Genomic DNA, 25,362 nt, shown 5'->3' with positions numbered 1-25,362 from the left:
CGGACCTGGGACCCGTCAGTCCGCAGGCCGACGCTCTATCCACTGAGCCAAACCGGTTAGGGCTAGCACTGAGTTTTTATATAGCATCAATTATCAGAACCACAATATATTTATATTAGATTTCATATATGCATCTTTTCATTACACAGCTGACCTTTAAACAATGCAGGAGTTAGGGGCGCCAACACCCATATAGTAAAAATCTGTGTCTAACTTTTGACTCCCCAAAAACTTTACTAATAGCCTACTGGTGACCAGAAGTCTTACCAATAACAAAAACAGTCGATTAACACAGATTTTGTACATGTACAGGCACACCTCATTTTATTGCACTTCAGATGTGTGTCTTACAAGTTGAAGGCAACACCCTACAGCAGCAAAAAGATTACGACCAGCTTTATTGAGAGAAACTCACTTTATTGCGGTGGTCTAGAACCAAACCCGTAATATCTGAGGTATGCCTGTACTATATTCCTTATTCTTACAATAAAGTAAGCTAGCAAAAAGAAAATGTTATTAGGAACAGTATAAAGATGAGAAAGTGCATTCATTTTTTTGTGAATATTGAAAAAATCCAGGAACAAGTGAACCCACACAATTCAAACCTGTTATTCAAGGGTCACCTGTACTTCTTTATATTCCCCGAATGCCCCTAGAACAAATGATGTGTAAAGCACATCTGATTTGGGTTATTTCTGAGCACCACATCCTTTGTGAGGCTAGCACGTTGCAAGCTCTTCTTCCCACTTGCCCAATGTGTTGGAAACTGTCACGATAAACCCCCTCTACGACTCCCGAGCACAAACGGAGAGTAGAAAGAAACACACGTGTGCTTTGGCACTAGGATTTACGTTCCAGAGCTTATTAAATGTAAGCTATAATATTTGAGACATTTTCATTTCCTTCTGTTTCAATTCAATTCTCCTTTCCCTAATTTTGTCCTTAAAAAAATCTCATACGCCACTCATTCATTTTCTTGTATTTCTGCGAATATTGTTTTAGTTTTACTCTTAAAAACTCATTCTATTACTTTTCAGTCAATAAACATGGCCACTCTTCCTCAAAGCACCGCCTTCATTTACATGTCATTACAATCTTTAAAAATTAATTGGCACTAGACATGTCATTCCTTTTCATTATTAATATAAAGGAAATGGCTAATGACTCGATGTTTTTCCTAAATCATGTGATACTAAGACCACAATTAAATTCTTTTGGTTGATATGTGGCCTGAAATAAAGACAAACTTCATTTTTTTTCTTTTAGAAATCTTAAGTTACAGTAGCTCTAAAAACAAGGAGGAAATGAAAACATTACCTCTTTGCAGCTCTTAACAAAATTAAAAGCTTGCGTTTGGCGAGGAAACAGTTTCCAAATAGAGGGTGGCTCTTCTGGCTTTGACAGCCTGGGCCTGTACACTGAGGACAAGGGTTTCCTTTCGTAACGGGATGCTCGCTCTTCAATTTGCTTCAGTTTTGCTTCCCATCTTCTCTTCATCGGTTCAGACGTGTGGGGAGACCGAGTCCTATCCCATGTAAGATGGCTGTCAATGACACCTAAAACAAACAAGGACACCAATGTCTTGGTTGAGGATATATAGTTTGGTAAAACTTCAAAACTCATTTCCTGCTCTGCTTTCTATTTGATGTCTTGCATGAAGTTTTCCTGTAAAAGAGAACAGCTGGTCATTAGAAACCTTTGGATCCTGGCTCTCATATCTTAACAATGCTATGGTTTTGGACAAGCTCCCTGAATCTTCCTCACCTGCAGAATGGGAACCAACCTCTTTTTTAATATTTTACGTAGTTACCTTGAGGATAGATACAAAAGACTTATGACAACGTTTTGTAAATTACAAGGCCTCATGTAGGTGTGTTTTTGTATCATTATGGTTTCTATTATGACCATTTTATTGCATCAAGTGCTCTCCTCCTTCCCCGGCTGGTGCTCCTACCGTGGCCATCATTCTTAGTGTGGAGTTCATTCCTAGGCTCCACGGTGCAGTTCTTAGCTCCCTTTTCTTCTGTTTCTCTCCAATGCTCTCAACACAACTGTGTTTCCTCGTTGGGAGGAAAACTCAGTGTATAAAAGTGAAATGTAATATTGGCTAGTTTTGCTTTGAAATGTCTGTAGCAATCATAAGGATGATTTTAAAAAGGAATAAATCTTTACTTCTGTCTGTTAATTTAATGACTGTGAATGACTGCATTTTAACTCTTGTTTATTAGTGACATTTGTTTTGTTTTGGTTTGTATACAATGCTTTCATGTTAACCACACCAAGATAAGAAATCAGGCAACACTTTTCCAATTTGGGATTATGGTTCACTTACAAAGGAAAAGGAACAGGTTTTTAGAAGGGTTATGCGTGTGTGTGAGTGTGTGTGTGTATGGGAAGGGGGAGCGGTATGTAGATTGAAAATGACCACAAATTCTTTGCCATTCCTCTCATCAAGAGATGCCATCTAAGCCCATCCCCATATTGACTTGGCTTGGACATGTGACTTGCTATGGCCATGTTACATCAACGAATGTAAAGCAAACAGAGGGTTAATAAGTGCTTTGCATTGAATTTGGCTATCTTGGAGTCCCTTCCTTGAGACTGTCATGCTGTAACTCTAGCCTCAGAAGAGGATAAAAGCCATCTGGAGGAGAATGTTGGTGCTAACAGCCAGCACCAACTATCAGATGATATGAGTTAAGCCATTTTGGATTATCCAACCATCATCAGAATTCAATGCTTGAGTAAGCCCAATTAAATTCAGGTGAGACCTGCTAAAGACCTGCCCAGGCAACCCACAGAACTGTAAAAAAAATTTGTTTTTTTTAAAGCCAGTAAGTTTTGGCCTGGTTTTCATACAGAAATACATAACTCATATAGTTTCCCTCTTCATTAATAACAGTTATATCATCATTTGTCTCTGCTGAAAACCGGTATATTAGTTTAAGTGAAATAATAACATATACTAAAATATTTGAGGGTAAAATTCCTATTTACCTTTGGCACTGTCTTTCTAGTACTTGTACTTACCAAGGTGATAAATAGTCTCTTGAATTTTAGCAGAAAACTCTGAGACAACACAAACTCACGGTATTCCCTGGAAGAAAAAAAAAAGAATCACCCTAAAAGATTAAGAGAGGGTAGGAATGAATGTCATGACATGGCTAAAAAAAATAAAAAAGTTATTATCCATAGATTCCAATCTGACTTCAAACATAACAGACCTAAGAAAGATTCTTCTCTCCAAGTTACAGCTAATCCACATGAAAATTATAAATTATAAACCAAGAACAGAAATACAGTTCTAAAGGTATCAACATAAATTTCATAACTGATATGCTTAGAAAAGGAATGTAATTTCTTTGGATTGAAGAGATGGGGATATTTTTAATAAAACTACTTTAATTTTTTCAATACAAAGTGGTGTGACTCCTTATTGCTAGATTCTGAGTATTCAATTCACTTTAATCTGCTTCACATACAGATAAAAATCCCCCACATTTAGACAACCTAGTTGAGAAACCGACTTTTCTTCTGTGAAATCTGACTTTTAATAAAGCCCGCCGATTACTTAATGAAGAAAATAAACACAGAATGCAATCAGATGTGAATTACAACTCAAGTACCTAGCCAATAAGTGACGAGGAATAACCATGCGGATGTTCACACTTAGTGGGACACTGACTTCACAAAAAATGTTTTTGATTTTGTAAAATTATTGGTATGACCATGGGATTGTGTCATACTTGAAAGTCATGGAGTCACAGTGGAAAACCAGTTTAGCACTTATTGCACTGAGAAAACCATGAATGTCAACAGAGAAAAAAAGAGAAGTTCAATGTATGTTACTAGAGGCCCGATGCACAAAATTCATGCAAGGGCCTGGGCCCTCACAGCCCCAGTGGCCTCTCAGCCCCACCCACTGGTCCTTCCAGAAGGTTGGTCTGCCATCCAGTCTAATTAGCATATTAGCTCTTTATTATAGAGGACGCCCTCATGTTCTTTGCACAGTTTGAAACTTGTAACAGCTGGGTTGAGGGCTAGAAGACAACTGGGCTGGGATATTCCCGCTGGAGGACCCCAGCAGAGGCCACGGAGAGCAGGAATGCATCGGGCATTCTGGTTTTGGATATCGTATTCCTCATTCCTAGCCTCTGCGGGGCCATTTCAGAAACACTTGTCATTCCTGGTGGGGAAAGAGTTCTGTTTTACTTTTACATCATTGTACAGCAAAACCCCTTTTCACATAGGGACCGTAAGGAACTGTAACTATTTTTATTTAGGTTTCCAAGTTCCAAAGAAAAGTATTTGTTGCACTTTAAACTAGTAGGCTTTAAGAGCTCTATATTTATTTCTACACATTGCACCAGAGTTTTTATTTAATGGTGTTTGATACTGATTTTACAACGAAAGGTGGTCAGCCTCGATAAAAGGCTAGCTTATGCTAAAATGGTTAGAGGAACTGTAGGTTCTGGAGAAGGGGAAGTGGGAAGTGGGGTGGAGAGAGATGACAGACAAACATGCTAAACAGCCCGGTTTTCCTCGGTTTATGCCTAGACTTGCCCGCTGTGCCACTGGATGGCCTGGTACCCAGGAACAGCTGGACAAGGGGGCGCGTGCTTCGTGACAACTGGCTCCGAGGGAGATCTGAGGCCTGCCTTGCATGGCTCTGCCCCACCCAGTTTTCCTGCTTGTTTGTTTGTTTAATCACAAGCCAATTCTTACTCCCCAACTCCAGTTTTTCCCTCTGCCCCAAGAATAGATACATCAGTATTTTGTGTTTTCTGGCATTTATGTTCTAGTTCTAGTATTTAGTAAGGTTCTGGTATTGGGCAATGTTTTCTTAATATAATCCTTTTATGGCCTTTTGGAATACATTTTATGTTATGTCTCCCACGGCTGAAGTTTTCAAAATAAAGTATGTGATTAAAATTCACTCTCAGTAATAGTATTATAGAAATTTGCTTTCCAGATGAATAACACCTTAAGAAGTTAAGTAAAACTAATTCACTGACTTCCGGGTCTTCCCCACGTCAATTGCTTCACCGGTCTGTGCTTGAACAGAAGTAACTCCTATTTAAATTTCCCAAAAATCTCCTATTAGAGATACAACACACGGTCCTTTTCCCCAGTTCCTTCTTTCCACTATCTCCAGAGGGTCTCCCATCCAAACAGACTCATCACCCTTACATCCATTTTCATAACTCTGCATAGGGACATCCTTCATGACCCAGAGCATCACTCAATGTACGGTTTGGTTTACCGCAAGAAGACCAAACTCCAGAATCTCGCCCTCAACCAGTTACCCCGTTTACGTCCTGTTGCCCAGCCTTCTCACCTAATAAATGAGAATGACCTCTCACTCCCTGCACCTGGCCACTCCCAGGCCCACGGCCCTGTGGTTGCACTCACCGGCCACGCCCACTTGCCTTTCCCAAAGTCTTTCCCTTCAGGGCTCAGGTCAAGTCCTGCCACCTGTGGGACCCTCTGTAAAAAGAAATTACTGACCCATCAGACGGTGCCTCCAGCCACAAGACCAAGTAAATCAGTATCATTTACGGGAAAACAGAAAACTGCTGCTTTAACTGGAGCATCGCTTCGGTAAGAAAGCTTAGCACGGGGAAGGTCTGGGCACAGCCAAGGGCTGATACACCAGCGCCTCCCTTGGGAATAACTGTGTGCGAACCACGGTCAGGAGTGGGCGTGGGTCCTAGTCTCCGGGCTTCCTGCAGCAACGAAAAAAGGACTGCCACACCCTGGTCCCCTCTCAATTTGGGGGGGATGAAGAAAGACCCCAAGTTCACTCTGGGGCCCGAGCGGAACTCCTGTGACAGAAAGCAAACCACCTAACCTTTGTGAAGCCTGAGTGCGGATGGGAGTCACACCTCCGGGGGTGGTTGAAAGAACAAAATGAGAAAATGTGTGAACGTGTAAGAGCGCAGAACAAGCACTCAACAAGTGGCAGCCATGCACGGAACGACCTAAATTCACGCACAAAACACAGGCCCTGACTTGGGCCCGAACCGCGCCGGGCCCGCTGGTTCTCGACGCGGGAGCCCTGAGGTGTCAGAATGGCGCGAAGCCCTTGAATTTTGGTTCTGAACTTCGTCGTCCAACGCGCTGGTACGTTCTTCAGCGAAAACAACTGCGCGTTGGCATGGAGGCCTGGAAGGCGTTCAGACCCAAACCTGGCGGGAAACCCGGGGGGGGGGGAGGGAGGGGGAGAGGATGCCAGGGCGGGTCGGGGTCCGCTCCCTTCCTCCCGGAGTTCAGCCCGGGCGTCAGGCCCGCCTGGCTTCCCTTCCCTCTGCCCCCGGGGCCCCACGCAGCCTTCGGGTCACCTCCCTTTACCTCCGAAACCCGCTTCCTGGGCGGAAGGCCCTGCCTCCACGGCGGCCGGCGCAACCCGGGGAGGCCCCAGTGCGGTCTTCAAATTGCGCGCGGGGACCGCATCCGGGGCAGGAAGGCGGGGGGCGCGCGAGCCTATGAGAGCGGCGGGGGCGGGGCCCGAGGGGCGGGGCCTAGCTAGGCGGTGGGGCCCGAGGGGCGGGGCCAGCGGGGTCCGAGGGGCGGGGCTGGCGGGGCCCTAGGGGCGGGGCCTAGCTAGGCGGCGGGGCCCGAGGGGCCCGAGGGGCGGGGCCAGCGGGGCCCAGCTCGGTATCTGGACGCTGGTTTCTCGCCGCGTAAACCGCGCAGAGACGGAGCGGAGAGGCGGCTGTGCGGAGGCTGGGGCTGTGCGGAGGCTGTGAGCCGGCGCTGCGGTGGCTGTGCGCGGGCTGTGCGCAGGCTGTGCGCGGGCGGTGCGGAGGCTGTGCGCGGGAGGTGCGGTGAGTGCTGCCCTCGCCCCTTCTCCCGCGGGGCCCGCAGTCCTGGGCCCGCTCCCTCCATCCTCCCAAGCCCAGCGCCCCCTCTGGGACCAGCTCGGGCCTGCAGCGGCTCCCGGGTGACGGAGGCGAAGGGCTCGGGCCGGGCAGCGGATCTTTTGTTCTGCCACGACGCGGGTTGCGAGGACTTGCACTGAGGCCCACGGAGCAGGAGTCCCGGCCTGGGTGGGGGGAGGGGGGAGGCCGGGCTGGGGTGTGGAGGCCGGACCGATGATCCAGAGGCCGGGCCAGGAGCGGCCAGGCCGATGGTGAGGGGTAAGGAGGCGGGCGGGCGGGCGGGAGGCAGGAGGCTGGACCCGGGGCGCGGAGCCCGGGGGCCGGGGGGGGGGGGGGGAAGGCCTCGGAGGCCGGGCCGGGGGCCGAGGCCGGGCAGCAGGAGGCTGGATCCCGGGGCGGGGGGCAGCGGGATGCTTGGGAAGGGAGAGTGGCCAGGGCTGCGGGCTGAGCTTTGGGTCGGGGAGGTGCGGAGGGAGATGGGCGGCCAGAAACAATGCCCAGAGGGCAGGAGGCCGCCGGGCAGGAGGCGGGTGTGGTGCGGTGGATGCGGCGCCGGCCCTGGGGCTGCTCCTCCCTTTATTGGACTGGGGTTGTGGTCTCGGATATTTTCTATCTCGGGCTTAGGTTTTTCTCGCGTTAATTGTGTGACTCAGTTTTCCCGCGAAGTAATTTGAAGCTTTAAATTCCTGTGCCTTTCGAGACCTCGTGCATCCATCCTCCCAGCTCATTCATCCCTGTGGCTTTGTATCCAAGGCCAAAGTCACCTGGGAGCTGCTTTGAACCCCACCCCCATCTGCTCTCACCCGCCCCCGTCCCCACCCCCCTCCCAGGCCGTGTGGAAGGAGAGGGTCACTCTGTTTAAAGCGTGTCTTGTTCTCAAGGCAGCTGCTGCTTTCCTTGTGACACCCAAACCAACAAACCAGGAACCAGTCTTCGCAGCTCTTTTTAAGCTCCTTCCCCAGTTGGCCGCCAGACCACCTTGGCCTCCTGCATGCCCACTAGACCTGTCTACTTCTTTCTACCCCGGGCTTCAGCCCCCCTAGGCTCTCCCCTGGTTACAGGTCTCCTCCATACTTCCAGACCTGCTGCCCTCCCCCACCGCGCCCCCTATTCTAGATAGCACAGGCTGAGGGGTCTTTACAAAATAAAAACCTAGAAAGCCGTTCCTTTGCCCGAATGATAAACCCAGTCTCTTAACAAAGCCAAGCCCAGGTAGGCTCCTTGGTCCCCTCCCCCACCTTATCTTTGCTTAGAGGGCCTCTTCACTTTCTACATAGCCAGGCAGATCTTTTGTTTTGTTTTGTTTTTTTGTTAATCCTCACTTGAGGATATTTTCCCATTGACTTTTAGGGAGAGGAGAAAGGAGGGAAAGAGACCGAGAGAGACACATCAATTGGTTGCCTCCCACAGCCCCAACCAGGGCTGGGAATCTAGCCTGCCACGGATACATGCCCTTCACGGGAATCGAACCCGGGACCCTTCTGTCCACAGACCGAGGCTCTATCCACTGAGCTAAACAGGCCAGGGCAGCCATGGGGATCTTCATACTTGTTCTCTGCCTGACACACTGGGCCTTCCCTCTCTCCCTCCATCACATCACATTTGCTTGAGGAACCCCTATGTATGTTTCCATTCTTACTAAACACTTCAAAGTTTTCCCATTATGTGTCCCTTTTGCAACGTGTCACTTCCTAAGAAAAGAGTCATATCCTTTGCAGTCGCTTGTTTACTGTTTTTTTCCCATACCAGGGCCTGGAACTGTCCACCCTGCAAATTTGTGCTTTCTAATTATTACCGGTACGCCCTATCCAGAAAAGCTTTCTGTTTCAGGATGACTTAGCAAATTAAAAGATGTGGATCAGAAAGGAATGGTAGAGGTGAAATATGGAGTGGCTGTAACAATGTGAGTGTGCGAGATTGGAACAGGTGCTGAGCACGGTGGTGAGACCAGCCTGTATCAAAGTGTGCTCGGCCAGTTTGAATGTGTTGTACATACATGATCTCTAAGAATGAAATGTAAAGCTTAAATCACTCCTATCACAACCTAGTGCTTGAGCTCTGGTTCTGTTCTGCTCTTTTGCAAAAGAAGGCTGTTGAAAGTCATAACGTATTTTAATGAATGAATGAATGGACAGTTTATTGGAGTTTGGCAATAAAACCTGTTCCCAGTAAAAAAGATGAAACTCTGTACCTCATTAAATCAGGTTTGCTTTTACTATCCTGAAAAAAAGGCCTTGCCTCTGCCATTTAAAAAGACTGATATCTTATGTGATAAAGACATTTGCAGTGCTTCTTTGCTGTTTTGCTATCAAACCTAATTTAACAATCTCTTACGGCTTCATCCCCCTTCTAATGCTAGAAAGCAGTCTTTATTTTCATGAATGGCATTAAGTCCATTCTGGTGCCTACTATTAGATAGTTTTTTAAGCTCTGCTTCACAGATGGGAGCACTGACGGGTGTTTGTGGGGCTAGGAAAGATGTAGGAATTCTTAGACGGTTAGATACTCTTTTGTACACATTTAACAAATATGAATGTAATGGAGGGGGCTGGGGAATAGGTCCTCTGTAGTCAGAGGACCTGAGGCCAGATCCCAAGGGCTGCACTTGACCAGCTCACCCATAAATTAGGCATAAGTAATATACATGCTTCATGAGGTGGTTGTGAGTATAAAATGCAGTATCTGTGACAATGCTTTGTAAATCTCTATGTAATGTTATTTCTCTGCCTATTTTGTTCTTGCCTTCAAATTGCTAACAGAGCTTCTGAATTAGGGTGGAATAAGATGACATTGTCTGACACAAACGTGACCTTGTCTGGCCTCTGCCTTGTTGGGCCACTTTGGAATACCAGTGAGCATTGTGTAAGTCCCACATAGGGATAGGATCCTGGTCTTCCCCATTACTCGGTACTCTCAGGGTTTACTTCAGAACTCTGCACACAGATTATTATCGGACAAATGAATCAGTGGCCCTGAGACTAGCTTCTCAGTGTCAAACGTGCTCTGGCAGGCAGGTGGTTGTAAACCTGAATCAGCTTCTACTTCTACGGAGGAGTGGTTCTCAGCGGGAGGAAGGAGGCTTTCTAGGTGATCTGTGATTTTTATAAAAGGCATCCAAGGTCCTTCACTCTGCCTGGATGCCATACAACATATTTAGGTCTGCAAGGACTTTCCCATTCCCCCTTTGTCCCCCCAAAAATACTATCTTAGGGCCTCAGAAGAGGGGAAGACAGACCCCTTGCAAGGCTTGTGGCTTTGAAGTGGGGGAGCACGCTAGTCTTTCTTTTCGGGTTTTGTTTGTAGGGCACAACGAAAACTTAATTTTGTTGTATTTAATTTTATTTGCCGGTGGTGTGTTTTCACCTTGAATTATAAAATAAATATTAAAAGATCAACTTTGCCAGGCCCAGTGACAATATCCAGTTTGGGTGCTTCTTATAAGTCCCTAAAGAAATTCAGAGACCAGATGGGAAACAATTTCAACAGAACCTCAAGCACATTATAGCAGAAATCTTATCCAAACTACTGTGCAGAGTATGTTCTTTCTGTTTCACTTACTAAATCTGGAAACGTGACAGCTTTTGAGACTTTGCCCCCTGGCAGGTAATAAATACACTCCTGGCGTTTTTCATGTTCTTTGACAGAGGCATGGTCTTCCAGGAATCCTTCTTACAGAGGGTTCCTGTAGAGAGAAACCAAGATTGGAAAATGTGTCTTCATGACTTATTCTGGCTGCTTAACATGAAATGGGTTATTTTACTTTTAGAAGTAAGTAACCCAGATGCATCAGAAGCACCCTAACCATCATTTCTGTTTCCTTTGTTAATTAAAGTAAGCCTACTATGTACTATTTTTTAAATACATTTTTACTGATTTCAGAGAGGAAGGGAGAGGGAGAATTATAAACAGCAATGATGAGAGAGAATCATTGATCGGCTGCCTCCTGCACGCCCCCTACTGGAGGTCAAGCCCGAAACTTAGGCAGGTGCCTTGACCGAGAATCGGTCTGGCTATTCATTTTAATACCAGGGTTTTGTTTTTTCCCTCCAAATTCCCTCCTGGTTCATAGGTCGAAGCTCAACCACTGACCCACACCACCCGGGCTACTGTGTACCATTTCCCTGTCTCTGCAGTCCGTTTCTTCCATGTAACTTATGCCTTTGTCTCCTCGGGATTAGAGCTTCTTGTGAGGGATTTTTGTTGCCTTCCCTGGAAATATCGATCGTATTACCCTTCCTGTATGTGACTAAGCTGTGTGGACCCGCGGGAGTCTGCCCCTCGAGACAGACAGATCCTGGTTTGCATCCTGGCTCTGCACTTCTCAGTTGCTTAACTGCTCTAAGCATCAGTTGACTGAACTATGAAGTGGGAATCATCATGCCTCAGCATGGTTCGAAGGACTGACCAGAAATACGTAAATAGATAGTCTATACGTAACGGTGCCTCTTCCCCCAGTCTTGCCCGGATGAGCCTGCTAGAGAGGAACTGTTATTACATAACACTTTGTTCCCAACACTCAAGTGACATAGGCAGTGTGGTTTTCGGACCTTTTCTTTGGCTAGCTGTTTTGGTAAACCTTATAATTTTTTTAAGGGATCCATATTCATGGAGATGATTCAAAAGTGAGCAGCGTTATTTCTTATGTGTCATTTTGAGTTTTAAAACCCATTAAGGCAGAGACCAGGCCCGGAACAGCCTATGTGGGTGACACGTTAGCTGGGTAGGAATCGCTCAGACTGGTTATACTAATTTAATATCTCATTTTGAAACCTTTACCATTAGCACACTTTCTAACTATTCATTTTAATACCAGGGTTTCGTTTTTTCCGTCCAAATTTTAATACTTCATAATTTCAAGTCAAAATTTCAATTTTACCAAAAAAAATTAACTTTTATTCCTCTGCCTTAACTCTGTAGATGATTAATTCTGCTTTACTTCTTATTGCACTTACTTTTTGAAGATCTGACTCTTGTAGCTTTAGTGCTAAGTGCTGAAAGGATATAGGGACTAGAGGAGATTGAGATTCTAAGACCCGATTTCCGGTTGTCTCATTTCAATTGGTAGACATACTTAGAACTTGTCCGAGACCTAATACCATCAATATCCTGAATTGATGGAAATAATTACATAATGACAGAAACAAATAGTGTTAAGTCACTGCTGTGCCAGGATATGTTTTTAAAACCCCTACTGTATATTTTCCTATTTATGTTTTGTCAGCTGAAAATGTTCTAAGAACTTAAACTCCTATTAGTATCGAGGGCATTAAATTTTCCCATGGGGGATAATTTTTTTGTCCTCCTAAGATGAGATCACCAGCCCCGGCACAGCTTGCATGCAGCCAGGCATTAGCTAATGGCCATGAGGTAATGCCGAGTCTGACACCAACTCCTGCAGGCAGAGGGCCCTGCTCCCAGGAGTGGGGCTGGTGCCTTCCTGTGGGAAAAGCAGATGGTGACAGTGAGAGAGCAAATGTGCCCTGTCTGAGCAATGAGGATTGTATTTACCGTTACCTAATCTTTTCATAGTGTATGAAGGTCCACTGATGCTGTTGCAGTATACACTGAGTGGCCAGATTATTATGATCTCTGAACACATACTAATCTGGCCACTCGGTGTATATATTACTCAGATACTAATAATGAAGGAACAAAGTATATTATAGTGTTTGTTCCTGAGAAATCCTTCTCAAATAATTAGACTCTCTTATAAATCCTATTCTGAAAGAATTCATGTTGTTATTTTATTTTAGCCACCAACTACCTTCCTGAAACAAAACTGTCTCATCTCTGATATCAGAAAGTAGAGCTAGGACACCCTAGGGAACCAGACCGTCCCCGAGATTCCTGAAGGCAGTGCCCAGCACCACACTGAAATCAGATCGAGTCATTTTCTTTGCCCATTTCCAAGTCTTGGACAGTTTTTCCTAACAACCCCCACTGTGCGCATGACTTTAAGCCAATGGTCTTCTGACCTCTTCTGAACTGACCTCTTAGCAAGATCTGAAGCAGCGCAACCCTCCTTGAAAGACTTCCGCGTGCTCTGGTACCCCACATTCACCATATTCCGCCACCCCCGACCACCACCACCTCTCTTCGGCCTACTTCCTCTAGGAACCCTCCAAGTACCGGAGTGCCCAGTATTCCTCCAGCCCTGATCTGTCCCTGAGTTCCAGCCTCTTGACTGCCTTTATCCACTGTTCAGCTCTAGGTCAGACTTCCATAATCACTTGCCAGGACTATTCCGGAAGGCTTTCCGCTGGCCTGTGTGCCTCTGCCAGCCTTTACAGCGGCTGCTCCTGTGCTGAGAACACTCCGTGGTGTCCCCTGGCCGCCAGGACAGAACCGGAGCTGCCCTCGGCTCCGAAGGTCCTGTGTGATCTCGCCTTTCCTGCGTAACCTCCCTTCGCGCCTTCCCTCCCTTTACCGTGCACTGTCTGAACTGGCCTTCCTGACCATGAATACACCAGGCCCTTGCAGGACCTCTGTGCTTGCTGGTCCTTCCCCCAGCAAGGACAGCCCCAACTGGTAGCCTTCTTGTCATTTAGATCTCGGTGTAAAACTGTAATTACTCTTCCTCAGTTAAAAAAGAAAAAGAGATTGAGGGAGTAATGGGCTGCATTACACACACCTTTACAAAGGATTATTCTCAGGTTCGACTCACAGAAACCTTTATCCATGCAGAGGGAGCAGAGGGAGGAGTGGCAACCTGATGTGGAAATGTCCATGTTATGCATTAACTTGGAGAAATAATCTTTGGAATAATGAATATAAGGCAGTGATCGTATAGTGGCTGACTTAGACTCATTTCTGTTTTCTTTATATTCTAGTTAACAGAAGTATCCATGGAGGACACTGAAAACTCAGTGGATTCTAAGTCCATCAGGAATTCGGACATGTGAGTATTTCCATGGGATCCGTGTAATGAGAGGAAGACGGTTGTGATACAGCAAATTCCGAGGAGTGGGGAAGCCGAAAGGGGATGGGGCGCCAAGCCGGAGAGACCCACTTGGCTTTCTGCCTCAACAGCTGTGTGGCTTTCCGCATGTTAACCTCTCCCCCGAGTCTCCTCTTTAAAACAAAGATCTCCCAGAACTGTGGGTAACCGGGAGGGAAAGACCACATCCACTGCTGTGCCCCTACTCGGAAGCCCCGTCCCGGAAACGGAGGGACCTCACAGGAGAGGCAGGACTCAAAGGCTCCTGACCCTCCCCAAACTGCTCTGCAGGGTGAGAGGGTTCATGTTGGCGGGGGGGGGGGGGGGGGGTGTTTTTGGCCTCCTGTTTATTTATGAGTTTTAAGGCTAACGTGAAATGCCAGTTCTCAATCTGGAGAAAAATTGCCTAGTTATAGATTATCTTTTACCCTTTATTTTCTCATTCTTTCTGTTTGGGATATTCTGTGTGTTAATGCTTCCAATAACCAGCAGATAGAGAAAGGAAAGAGATAAAACTCAAACACTCTTAATTCATGTCTTTATTATCTATTTGGGATCTCTTGTGATACTTTTAATTCTAAAAGTTTATTTCTGGGACCCAGTATTATTATTCTGGACCATTCAGGGAATTACAGACTAATTCTAGTACTAAATAGTAGTATTACAGCAATACTATTAACAGGTTGCCCATAAGAATTTAGCTATGATTGTTTAGTAAAGGGATTTTCCTAGAAATTAAACTTTGGTATATAATCTCATTTTAGAGGATTTTAATTTCTTTTTAAACCCATTCAAAATGATTTACACATTTTCATATCTTTTTATATCATACTAGAACATAATTTAATAGCAAATTGCATGGGAGCCCAAAATAGATTTAGGTCTGTTTTGATCCTGTGGTATGTTTCATCATGTTCCTAAGGTTTTTGAGTCTCTGCTGTTTATCAGTACGTCCCCTACCAGTCTAGCTATTTTATTATTGCCTGTAGAGGAGCATGTACCCTAAGGGGCAGCAGGAGGTGGTGGAGAATTAATTCCGGGATCCATTATCTGTGTGACCTTCAACAAGTCACTCAGCTTTCAGAGTTTGAACTTCCTTATCTGTAAAATGCGGGATCTTCACCTTGAGTTAAATATAATCGTTTGTTTTTGACCTTGACTTCCTTAACTTACAACTTACTGTTCTAATCTTTTCCCAACCACTTTTTTAGAGCGGTGTGTAATGTACAGTGCTCTCAGATAAAGTGCAGAGTGCGTGGACTGTAGATACCGATGTTTGTCCCCAGACCTGTTGTTTCCTGATTCCCGGTCTAGACCAGGGGTCATGCTTGCACTCTTGGTCAAGTTTTATTGGAACATAACCACACCCGTTTGTTTAAATATCACCCTGGGCTACTTTCACCAGCAGAGTGGGAGTAGCTGCCGAAGATACTGTGTGGTCTGCAAGCCTAAAATGCTTAGTATTTGGCCCTTTTGAGGAAAAGTTGACTGGCCCTGGTCTGGATAATAGAGGTTTTTGGATAAGTGGCCTTCAGACGAGTATTTTCCATTATCTGCAAGTGATTCTATATATTAATAAATTTTTAATTTGTTCAGCTCATAGGTTTTAAGGAACAATTTAGGAATTGTGATACATATTGTGCTTTGAGTCATAGCTGCCTTTTGTTGGTTTCCTATCATTTCAGGGTAATTTTTAAGATCTTACTCTTACCTTGAAAGATAAACTATTTCACAAAGTTACAAAAAATTTTTTAAAGTGAAAAATGTATTTGATGGAATTTTAGTAAAATTCAGAGGAAAGCAGAGTATAGAGATTAAAAGCCTGCACTCTGAAGGCCAACACATACCTTCAGCCTTGGCGCTGACACGGCATCTGAGTGACCTTCGGCACCTCACTTAGCCTCGTGGTGGTCATTTCCTCTTCTGCGAAAGGGATTCTACAAATGCTCACTGTGCTTATGGGCGATACAGTTGTATCAATGAGAACAGCAACCTTTGTAAACTGTTGCTTGATTTCCTAACAGAAAGCCCTTCCATGGCAGCAAATCAATGGACTCTGGAATATCCTTGGACAATACTTACAAAATGGATTATCCCGAAATGGGCTTATGTATAATAATCAATAATAAGAACTTCGATAAAAATACTGGTATGTATCATGACCTAATTTTTTTTAACTCTTCAAATATTTGTACCATTTATATTTGGCATAATGTAAAAGGTAGTATTGATGTTATTACACTACTAGAGGCCCGGTGCACGAATTCGTGCACGGGTGGGGTCCCTCAGCCTGGCCGGCAATCGGGGCTGATGGGGGCTGGGGATGGGAGGGCGAGAGAGGTTGGCTGATTCCACGAGGAATCAGGCTCCCTCCTCCCTCCTGTCTGGGTCTGGGGTGCAGGTGACCCAGATTTGGGGCTGTCAGGGCCCCAGCAGGAAGGTCTGGGTCAGTGCATGTCATAACTACCGGCCGGTCGTTCCGTCGTAATGGTCGCTTAGGCTTTTATATATATAGATATATATAGATGACACAGAATAGCCCTGAAGTGGAGATAGAGCAGGATGCTACAGGCTCTATAACACAGGTGAACTCCTCCGTAGCTAATCTTCTACCGTCATCAAAATCTCTCCCTTTTCCAACACCTAGCCTCCTAGCTGGATGTAGGCCTCTCTGCCCTGACTTCTGTAGCCCTTGCTTCCTTATCCATCTGCCCCCTCTTTTATGCTAATGAGAGGATCACAACGAATAGTAAGTAGTAGTGTTTTTCCTTTCCAGGAACTGCAGGGTACCTCAGAGGTATTGTCTCACCTAATTTTTACAGCAGCCCTGAAAAGTAGCCACTCTTAGATGCTAAAGGTTAAGCTCCCTGCACAGAGTCCCACAGGTAACTTAGTGGCTGAGCTGGCCTCAGCCCTGGCGCCTGACCCCAGCCAGCTCTGAGCCCACTCCCAGTTTCTTCACTCCCCGTGTCTTCACGTGCCGTTGACTTTTTCCTCTTCCCTGAAAAGGTGACAGACTCCCCGTCTCAATGAGACCTTTCTTTTGTCCTGCTTCCTCGTAAGTTTGGATCTATTTTTTGTCTCCTTCCCTACATTTTAAAAACTTGTGCTTTAAGCTTGCCATCTTCACTTCCCTCCAACCCCCTTAAACTGGTATTCTCTGTTTTCCACCTCCAACACTGTACTGAAACTCCTATTAGGTTCACGTGGCATGATCACTAAATCCCCTTCTCGGCCTCTATGGTGTACAGTTTGAATCTAATCATACCTTTCAGAATTTTTTTAGAAGATTAGAACAGTAAGTTGTAAAAACCAAAATTCCTCACAATCCTAAAAAGCTATTTAACATCGTGATACATTGCTTGCTATTTTTTCCTTGACAGTTTCTTTCAAAGCTTAATTTTATTCATAATACGCAAGCAACATTGTATCCTGCTTGTTCCACTTACTGTAATATAAGCATTTGTAATTTTTGTATCTGATATTTTAATGATTATATAATATTCCACACCCTAAATATACCATTCACTTGATTTGCAAAATTGACCATAAGAATGAACATTTTGGCTATTTTTGTCAATTTTTTCACCTATAAATTGATGCTCTGATAATTCTTTGAATTGGCATATTAAATCATATTAGAATTAATTTTTATTTAAAGACACTAGAGACAGCAGATCCAGTGTGGTGGTGAAAATGGCAAGAAGTGAGATTACACTGGAAAGAGAAGCAGGATTTGATGTTAGGTGTGCTATAGAAGTGAGGAGCGATCAGTTGAAAATAGATGTCTAAGCCTGAATGGCACCATATTTACTGCCTTTATTGGCTATAAATTGAGATGCCACATTCAGCCATTAGATGTTGTGCCTCACATTGCTAGTAATGATTCCCTTCTCCTGTAAAATTTTCCATTGAACCTATGCTTTTATAAAAAAGGTTGTCATTCCACTTTTTCCCTAAAAAACACTTAGACCAGTAGCCTGATTTTAGCCTCAGAGTGAGCTTCTTTTCTGCTTTGAAATTTCAAGGTCAGGTTTTCACAACAATCTCTGGCAGTCTGATGTTTTCTCTTCTGGTGCCCACAAACCAGGACCAGAATTCGGTCACCTTGTCACACAGTGCATGTCCTTTCTAATGGTGAAACCTTGGGGAAATCAGCCCTGGCCAGTGTGGCTCAGTTGGTTGGGTATTGTCCCTGGCACGGAAAGGTTGCAGGTTTGATTCCCGGGCGGGGCACATGCTGTGGTAGCCGGCTTCATCCCGGGTAGGGGGCGTGCGGGAGCCAGCCTGTTGTTTCACTTTCACGTCGATATTTCTCTCTCCCTCTCTCTTCCTCTCTAAAAATTTTTAAAAAGCCCCTTGGAAATTATAAAAATAATATATGCCCACAATAGAAATTTCAGATGAGTCAAAGAGAAAAATTAAAATCACTCATAATTACACTACTCATAAATAATATTTTGGAGATAAAGACATTCTTTTTCCATTCATGCATCTTCATTTTAATCAATTCTAAGGTGTGTTCCCTCCAACACTTTAGCATTTTTCATCTGAGTGCCTGGTACAATCAAACTGTACGTTTATGGGGAAGGTGCTACAAAGGTGTGATGAAAGCCCAGGACCCTGGGTCAAGGCCTCACACTGGCTTTGCTACTGAGCTCCTGTGTGTTTGTGTCCTACATCTGGACAGATGAAGCCAGTTGTAGTAACTGTCTCATGGTGGGTGGAAGGATTAAAGGAGATTGCCCATAGCAGAATGCCGGTGAGCAGTATCATTTGGTAATGGTTTGTGTTTTCATTTTTTATTTCGTAAAAAGACATTGTGAAAGTAGCGATGTATATTAAAATTGTGGGGAACATACAATCAAAGAAATACAGTTCCTCTCAGTGTGTGAGATGTATGTATTTTTAGATACATATAATTTTTTTCTCTAAAAAATTATTATTGCCCTAGCTGGTTTGGCTCAGTGGACAGAGTGCCGACCTGTGGACCAAAGGGTTCCGGGTTCGATTCCGGTCAAGGGCACGTACCTCGGTTGCAGGCTCCTCCCTGGCCCAGGCCCTGGTTGGGGCTACTTTCTCTCACATTGATGTTTCTCTCTGTCTTTCCTCCCTATCTCTTTTTCTCTCTCTAAAGATCAATGAAAAAGTATCCTTGGGCGAGGATTAACAACAACTAAATAAATAAATTAATAAAATTTTAAAAAATTATTTATTATTCTTTAGGCTTTTTTAAGGAATGACCATTTCCCATGGCAAAATTTTGTCTACAGTAATTTTAATGGCAACACAGTATTCCATTATATAAATGAGTCATAACGTATGTAACCAAATCGCCCTTTAGGCATTTGAGTTGTTTCTGTTGTCACCGTCTAGCAGCTGTGAAAGACATCCTGGTGACTCTAGCACACTGGCGTCTGCTTACACTATGGCACGCTGAAAGCTCACATAGGAAGCGTCTCAGGTGCTCAGAAATTAAAACGACTTTGTGTCACTGTGATAAGAATAATTGAATTTATTGTGGATTATTGTCAATTGTATGAATTATTGAAAAGTTCATTTCATTTCAGAGCAGTTAATCTTTTTTTAAAAATCCAAATAAAAGTAATGCTTTCTGTTCCAAGGAATGGCATCTCGGTCGGGTACAGATGTCGATGCAGCAAACCTCAGGGAAACATTCACGAGCTTGAAATACGAAGTCAGGAACAAAAATGATCTTACCCGGGAGGAAATTGTGGAACTGATGTGCAGCGGTAAGAAGTAATTAATAAAAGAATGCCTTCATTGTCCAGTTTTATCCAAGGACAATTTTATTGTCCAAGGACTAGCTGTAATTATCCTACATAATAAAATGGTAATATGTAAATTACCATCACTCTGCTACGCCCACGATTGGGCCAGCAGGAGGTGCAGGGGGCGGGACTCAGGGTGGCCGGGGTAGCTGATTGGGCCAGCAGGACGCTGAGCTCCTGGCACCAATGGCGCCGCGAGCTCAGCGTCTGTGTCATGGCTGCGCCTGAGGCTTTCGGAAGGCCTGGTGCACCGGCGGACAGCCGGCCAGCTCCCCCGCGATCAAAAGCCAAAGCGGGGGAGCTGGCCGGCTGTCTGCTCCGGCACAAGGCCTTTAGAAAGCCTCCGCCACGCCGGAGGCTTTCGGAAGGCCTGGTGCACCGGCGGACAGCCAGCCCGCTGGTGCACCAGGTGCATGATTAAATCATGCACTGGGCCTCTAGTACATATAATAATAAAACAGAAGAATTGTAGAACTATACTGTGCATAATCCTACTCTATGTGTCTTATATAGGCAAGATCAGAGTTATTCGTGCCCCGAGTTGGGTTTAGATGATCTCTTAGTTCTGTTCTCAGTTTCATCATCTTCTTCCCATACTAGAGGCCCAATGCACGAAATCCGTGCAAGGGTCTCGGCCCTCCCAGCCCCGGCTTCATCCTGAAGGTCATCCGGAAGGTTGATTGGCTATCTATTCTAATTAGCATTTTACACTTTTATTATTATAGATAGTATGTATGAGATTGTTGAATAGAGTTGTGTTGTTTTTTGTTTGTTTGTTTTCTTATTTGTAAACATTTTTCCAGTTTCTAAAGAAGATCATAGCAAAAGGAGCAGTTTTGTTTGCGTGCTTCTAAGCCATGGTGACGAAGGAATAATTTTTGGAACAAATGGACCTGTTGACCTGAGAAAATTAACAAGTTTTTTCCGAGGGGATTACTGTAGAAGTCTAGCTGGAAAGCCCAAACTTTTCATTATTCAGGTAATCTATAACTGAGCAACTTGGCTACGGAGGATGTATTGGGGATTGATTCACTCAATTGTGTATTAGCCAAAGGAATTTTCCCTGAAGCTACTGAACTATTGTTACTTTCTTATTCATTTTAATTACCACTAGGAGATACAGATGAATCTTAATTTTAGACTTGCATTAAAAAGATTCTGCATAATTAACATCAACTTTTACATTTCTTAGAAATCAGTTATGTGTGTACACATTTTAAAAAAATAAATGTTTCTTCTCTAATGGCTAGGCCTGCCGAGGTACAGAACTGGACTGCGGTATTGAGACTGACAGTAATATTGATGATGACATGGCGTGTCAGAAAATTCCAGTGGAGGCAGACTTCTTGTATGCGTATTCTACAGCACCTGGTAAGAAGTCACAAACCCTAAATGTTACATGTACCGGTACGGTTTAAACAATGGAGAGTATGTTCCAGAGGCTGTCAATATTTTGATATCCATAAAAAATAGCTAACTTGTTTGTGTTTTAGGGTACCTTGACCACAGAAAGGTCTCAAAAAGTGGTTTTTAGCCAAGTTTGGCTAGAAAATAGACACCTATAAGAAAGCAACTTACAGTGTCATTCATGACCCTAATGCCAGATAGGATACTGTATTGTAATACAGGCCAACTCAGCGCTTCACCCACTTCTTGGAATAGGGGAGAGGTATGTTTTCCAGGAATTCTTTGGAAGATGGGAAATTGAAAAGTTAAATATGAGTCGTACTTGGAGGGTAGAAGTGGAATGAGGCAAAAGAAATAAAGTAAATGATACACAACTAGGTTATTAGCCTCTGCTTTGTTTATGTGTTGCACATATCATCATGTAAATAACTGTTGTGCGTACAGTTATTTATTTATTCAACTAACTCAGGCTATCTCAGAGTTTTGAAGTACAGGATAAATGTATTTTTAGACAGAGTTACGTTTTCGAATATGATTTTTTTAACCTCTAGGCATTTTTCCAAGTAAAGTACTTCTAAATTAAAAGCAATGAACCCAATAGTTAATCTGAAAAAAGTACAATAAACACACTGTTTCCCATTGTGGACTTTAATACTCTGTAATGAGTGTATCACACTTTATTCGGGTGCCCTGTAGACAAATTTAGGACACTCACATGTGTGCCTACATAAGCAGTTTATTTCTTGGCTAAACCAATAGTCTGATTGAAGACCGTGCTCCTCAGAATGAGCCTTTTGCCCCTTCGTCTGCGTGTTCACCCGTTCTCCCCTTTGGGAGGAAGCCCGGAAGGAGAGCTCTCAGCAACTCAGTGGTCAAGTTCATCCCCGTTTCTTCTGTTTCCTGGTCGAAAGCAGCGTTGTGTGTAAAACACATGTTTCTGTTGTTTTCTTTCCCCTCAGCATCATTTCCCCGAAACCAAACCTGTCATTTATTTACTTTTTTTCCTTTTGATGGCTAATAATACAGATGGAAGTTTGTGCGTGTTTTACCCTCATGGTTATGTGGTAATTTAGAATCGGATACCCATGGTGCTTTGGCTATGTTTGCCTTGTAGGTTACTATTCCTGGCGAAATTCAAAGGATGGGTCCTGGTTCATCCAGTCGCTCTGTGCGATGCTGAAGCAGTACTCGCGCAAGCTGGAGCTCATGCACATTCTCACTCGGGTTAACCGGAAGGTAGCAACAGAATTTGAGTCCTTTTCCTTTGACTCAACTTTTCATGCAAAGAAACAGATTCCGTGCATTGTGTCTATGCTCACAAAAGAACTGTATTTTTATCACTAAAGAAATGTATGATTTTTTTTTTAGTTTGTTTGCCAAGTGGGGAAAATGGTTTTATATTGTGTCTTCCCTCAGTTAAATCTACTCTGGTATTCCCGGGGATACCTTCATAGCAATAGAGCCACTATGACGCTACCTCAAACTCAGAATCGGGTAGTTGAAATTGAATTTAATTAGGAATAAATAAATGGTAGTGGTACAATTATGAGAGGAACTGATTGTAAATTAAAAGCTCTGACAATTAGCAAGTTTTAGTGGTGCTATGCTCTGAATTTTCAAGTAATTATGGAATTAAACATTGAGTAACGAATTTCATTGATACTGATATGCTCTCATTTAAGAGTATGCATTCTAGTTTTCGTCAAACTATAGAAATGATGATAGAATAATGTGTGGTGATGGAATAATGTGTCCTAGAATCTAGGGGCCATGTGCATGGTCAAAGGCATGAGGACCTTGATTTTGGAATTGGTATCTATTAGCTGTGTTTGTAGGCCATTTATCGGAGCATATGGTAATGTTTATGCTGAACATGTGTTTGTTGTAAAAAATCATGTTTAATATTGAAAAAGAACCTAAATATTTTATTTGAAAGTGTGAGCAATCTAAGTTGACACTTTTAAGGCTGAATGCATCCTTACTAGCAGGAGAGAGAGCTAGAACTCTAAGGTGCTATACGGCAGCTCATCAGCTAGCAGGTTCTCCCAGTTTGTCCCTGAGCAACCTGAAGACCTGTTAGGTAAAACCCACCCAAGCAGACCCAGCTGATAGCATCGTGAATGGAAGACATTCCATGGGAACATACTAAAATACAACTGATGTGATAAACCGTGAAATGTGAGCAGGACATAGTAAATCAGTGCGGGGCCCTTTGTCAGTACAAGGTGGTTTGGGCCTGAGCACAGACGGCACAGCCCGTGTAATGAAGGCAGGACCGAAGGCTCCGGCTCCAGGAAAAGGGCTGTGTGCGTGGAGACTGTCCCAGAGGAGGGCTCTCCAAGACACGGAACCAAATCAGAAACTCTGAGATGGAAGCTTTCCAAAGATGATGAGAGTCAAACAAAAACCGGAGCGCCCTCTGTAGTAAAATACCTGAGCGCGTTCTTTTCTGCTGAAGTCTGCGATCAAAGGAAAACAGTGCTGTTATCATTGCTTACTGCTCTCCGAAATGCAAGGGCCATGGCCCACAGGACTGAGAAGGCTCCAGTCTTCCCGCTTTGGTGCCCAGGAAACAAGGCGAGGGAGCAGGGCAGCCCCGCCCCGCCCCGGAGGCGGGCTCCAGCTCCTCACTCGGGAGGCCTGGCTCTCATTCTCAAGCTTCCTTTTGCTCAAAGAAAGCAGCTCACATTTGTAAATGACAGGTTTTTTTTTACTATGTCTGTAACTTTTTCTAAGTAAACGCAGCATGTAACAGTATCTTAAAGTGTGTTCCTATGTGATGATTTTGTAAAGAGTTATGAATTTTTATTTCAAAATATAAATTCTAACAAAATTACCAACATGGTCAAGCGTCTTTTGTTGTTTTCGTTGTTGTGCCACTAATTGAAGTTAAAATGTTTTTTAACTAATAGCTTCAATTGGAAGGGCCAGAGAGGATGCCGCAGGACCCTATAATCAGATATTTTGAGACGGTGGCAGATGAGCAGTAGGTAAGCAGACCTCTGTTCTTCCGGCCCTCGCAGGAGGCTCTGTTCCTAAAATGACCACGGCCACGAGGGTACTAGGTTTGCAGAACCACAACCCCTAAATATGGCCATATTTTTGTTAGTTTTGTTGCTTTGTGGAAAGGTAACAGTAGAAAGGATATTGCTGAAATGAAACATTTTCCACCACATAAGTTTTAAGTATGGGCTAGTAGAGGGGGAAATAGAACTTGGGCTACACGCCAGAAATCATCCATGGTCACTGTTGTGACAGGGAAGGTGGTCCCTTTCGATTTTACGTACTTAGAAAAGGAATGTAAGAAAGTGTGAGCATAGTTGTTTTAAATTTCTTCCAATATTTCTTTCTTTTAAAATATTTTTATTGGTTTCAGAGAGGGAGAGGGAGAGAGGGATAGAAACATCAATGATGAGAGAGAATCACTGATCAGCTGCCTCCTGCACACCCCACACTGGGGATCAAGCCTGCATCCAGGGCATGTGCCCTGACCAGGACTCCAACCCTGACCTCCTGGTTCATAGGTCAACACTCAACCACTGAGCCACGCCTTCCGGACTTCTTCCAATATTTCTATAGTGAATAGATATTACTTTGAAGTCAGAAAACTAAATAAAATTCTCCTGATTGGGAATAGGAGATTCCTGTTTCCAAGGAGTGGCATGAATAACTTTTAAAGACTTTTAAGGCTATAGTTCTGTACTGTGTTGAGAAAATTGAGCCCATGCTAATCTCTACTATATGAGAAGTCTTAGGTGTAAAAAATAAAAAGACCAACAACTCAACAGAAAAATGGACCAGGACGTGAACAGGCAGTTCACAGAGAAAGGCCAAGTGTCTCTTACACCCAGGTAAAGAGGTTAGGCTCCATCGTAATAAGAGAAATGCACATTAAACTAAGGTGTCACCTGTCATCTATCAGATTGGCAAAAATCCTCAATTTTGATGACATTCTGTTGTCAGATGGGGGTGTTAGAAATAAGGCGAGTCCCCCAAGTCAGGGGTCCTGGTAGAAAACAAAACATACTTGGGAAAAGGCAGCAAGGCAAACATCTTTACTTCTACATAGAAGGGTTCGCACACATGGTCTGGAAGTGCACACCGAGCGGTCTGCTCGGGTTTATAATCCCTGACGCATGTGACCTGTTCTTTGCTCTTGATTGGAGTTCAGGCACACAGTCTTTTGCAATTGGCTAATTCAAAGGGAGGGGTTGGCCTTTGCTGTTTCAAGATGGCGGCCCCCAGGGAAGTTGCAAGCCATGTGGCCAACATGGCAGCTGTCAAGTCATGCAGTCCAAAATGGCAGCTGTTGCGACCCACAGGTTGAGAACCACTGCTGTAGAGC

At 44.1% G+C, this 25,362-nt stretch overlaps 2 protein-coding genes across 9 annotated transcripts in view; one reads left to right on the top strand and one right to left on the bottom strand.

Annotated features, from left to right (window-relative positions):
- Positions 1–6,441, bottom strand: part of PRIMPOL (primase and DNA directed polymerase) — a 42,036-nt gene extending 35,595 nt beyond the window's left edge. For 4 of the 6 annotated variants that reach the window (XM_079778909.1, XM_079778912.1, XM_079778914.1 and 1 more), the window contains exons 1-3: positions 6,352–6,441; positions 3,031–3,097; positions 1,318–1,556 (exon numbers count right to left, since the gene is read on the bottom strand). In XM_079778909.1, the coding sequence (XP_079635035.1) occupies positions 1,318–1,497 (180 nt within the window). In that variant the 5' untranslated portion in view covers positions 1,498–1,556; positions 3,031–3,097; positions 6,352–6,441. Of the gene's footprint in view, positions 1–1,317; positions 1,557–3,030; positions 3,098–5,412; positions 6,208–6,351 lie in introns of those variants that run through there. The other 2 variants (XM_079778910.1, XM_079778911.1) reach the window with 2 other exon arrangements.
- A 201-nt stretch (positions 6,442–6,642) lies between these two features.
- CASP3 (caspase 3) lies at positions 6,643–23,853 on the top strand. Of its 3 annotated transcripts, none has more exons than XM_079779502.1 (7): positions 6,643–6,805; positions 13,712–13,779; positions 15,843–15,967; positions 19,443–19,571; positions 20,414–20,589; positions 20,861–20,981; positions 22,132–23,853. In XM_079779502.1, exons 2-7 carry the CDS (start codon positions 13,727–13,729, stop codon positions 22,359–22,361), a joined length of 834 nt encoding a protein of 277 aa, XP_079635628.1. In that variant the 5' UTR covers positions 6,643–6,805; positions 13,712–13,726; the 3' UTR covers positions 22,362–23,853. The 3 variants fall into 3 exon arrangements, with proteins under 3 accessions (XP_079635628.1, XP_079635627.1, XP_079635626.1); XM_079779501.1 differs by having other exon boundaries at positions 6,663–6,822; XM_079779500.1 differs by having other exon boundaries at positions 6,663–6,827.
- The last annotated feature ends 1,509 nt before the right edge of the window (positions 23,854–25,362 follow it).

Source organism: Cnephaeus nilssonii, assembly GCF_951640355.1.
Source record: "Cnephaeus nilssonii genome assembly, chromosome: 8".
Taxonomy (NCBI): Eukaryota; Metazoa; Chordata; class Mammalia; order Chiroptera; family Vespertilionidae; genus Cnephaeus; species Cnephaeus nilssonii.
The sequence above is the reverse complement of the archived record's forward strand: the minus strand, read 5'-3'. Positions and strand labels throughout refer to the sequence as shown.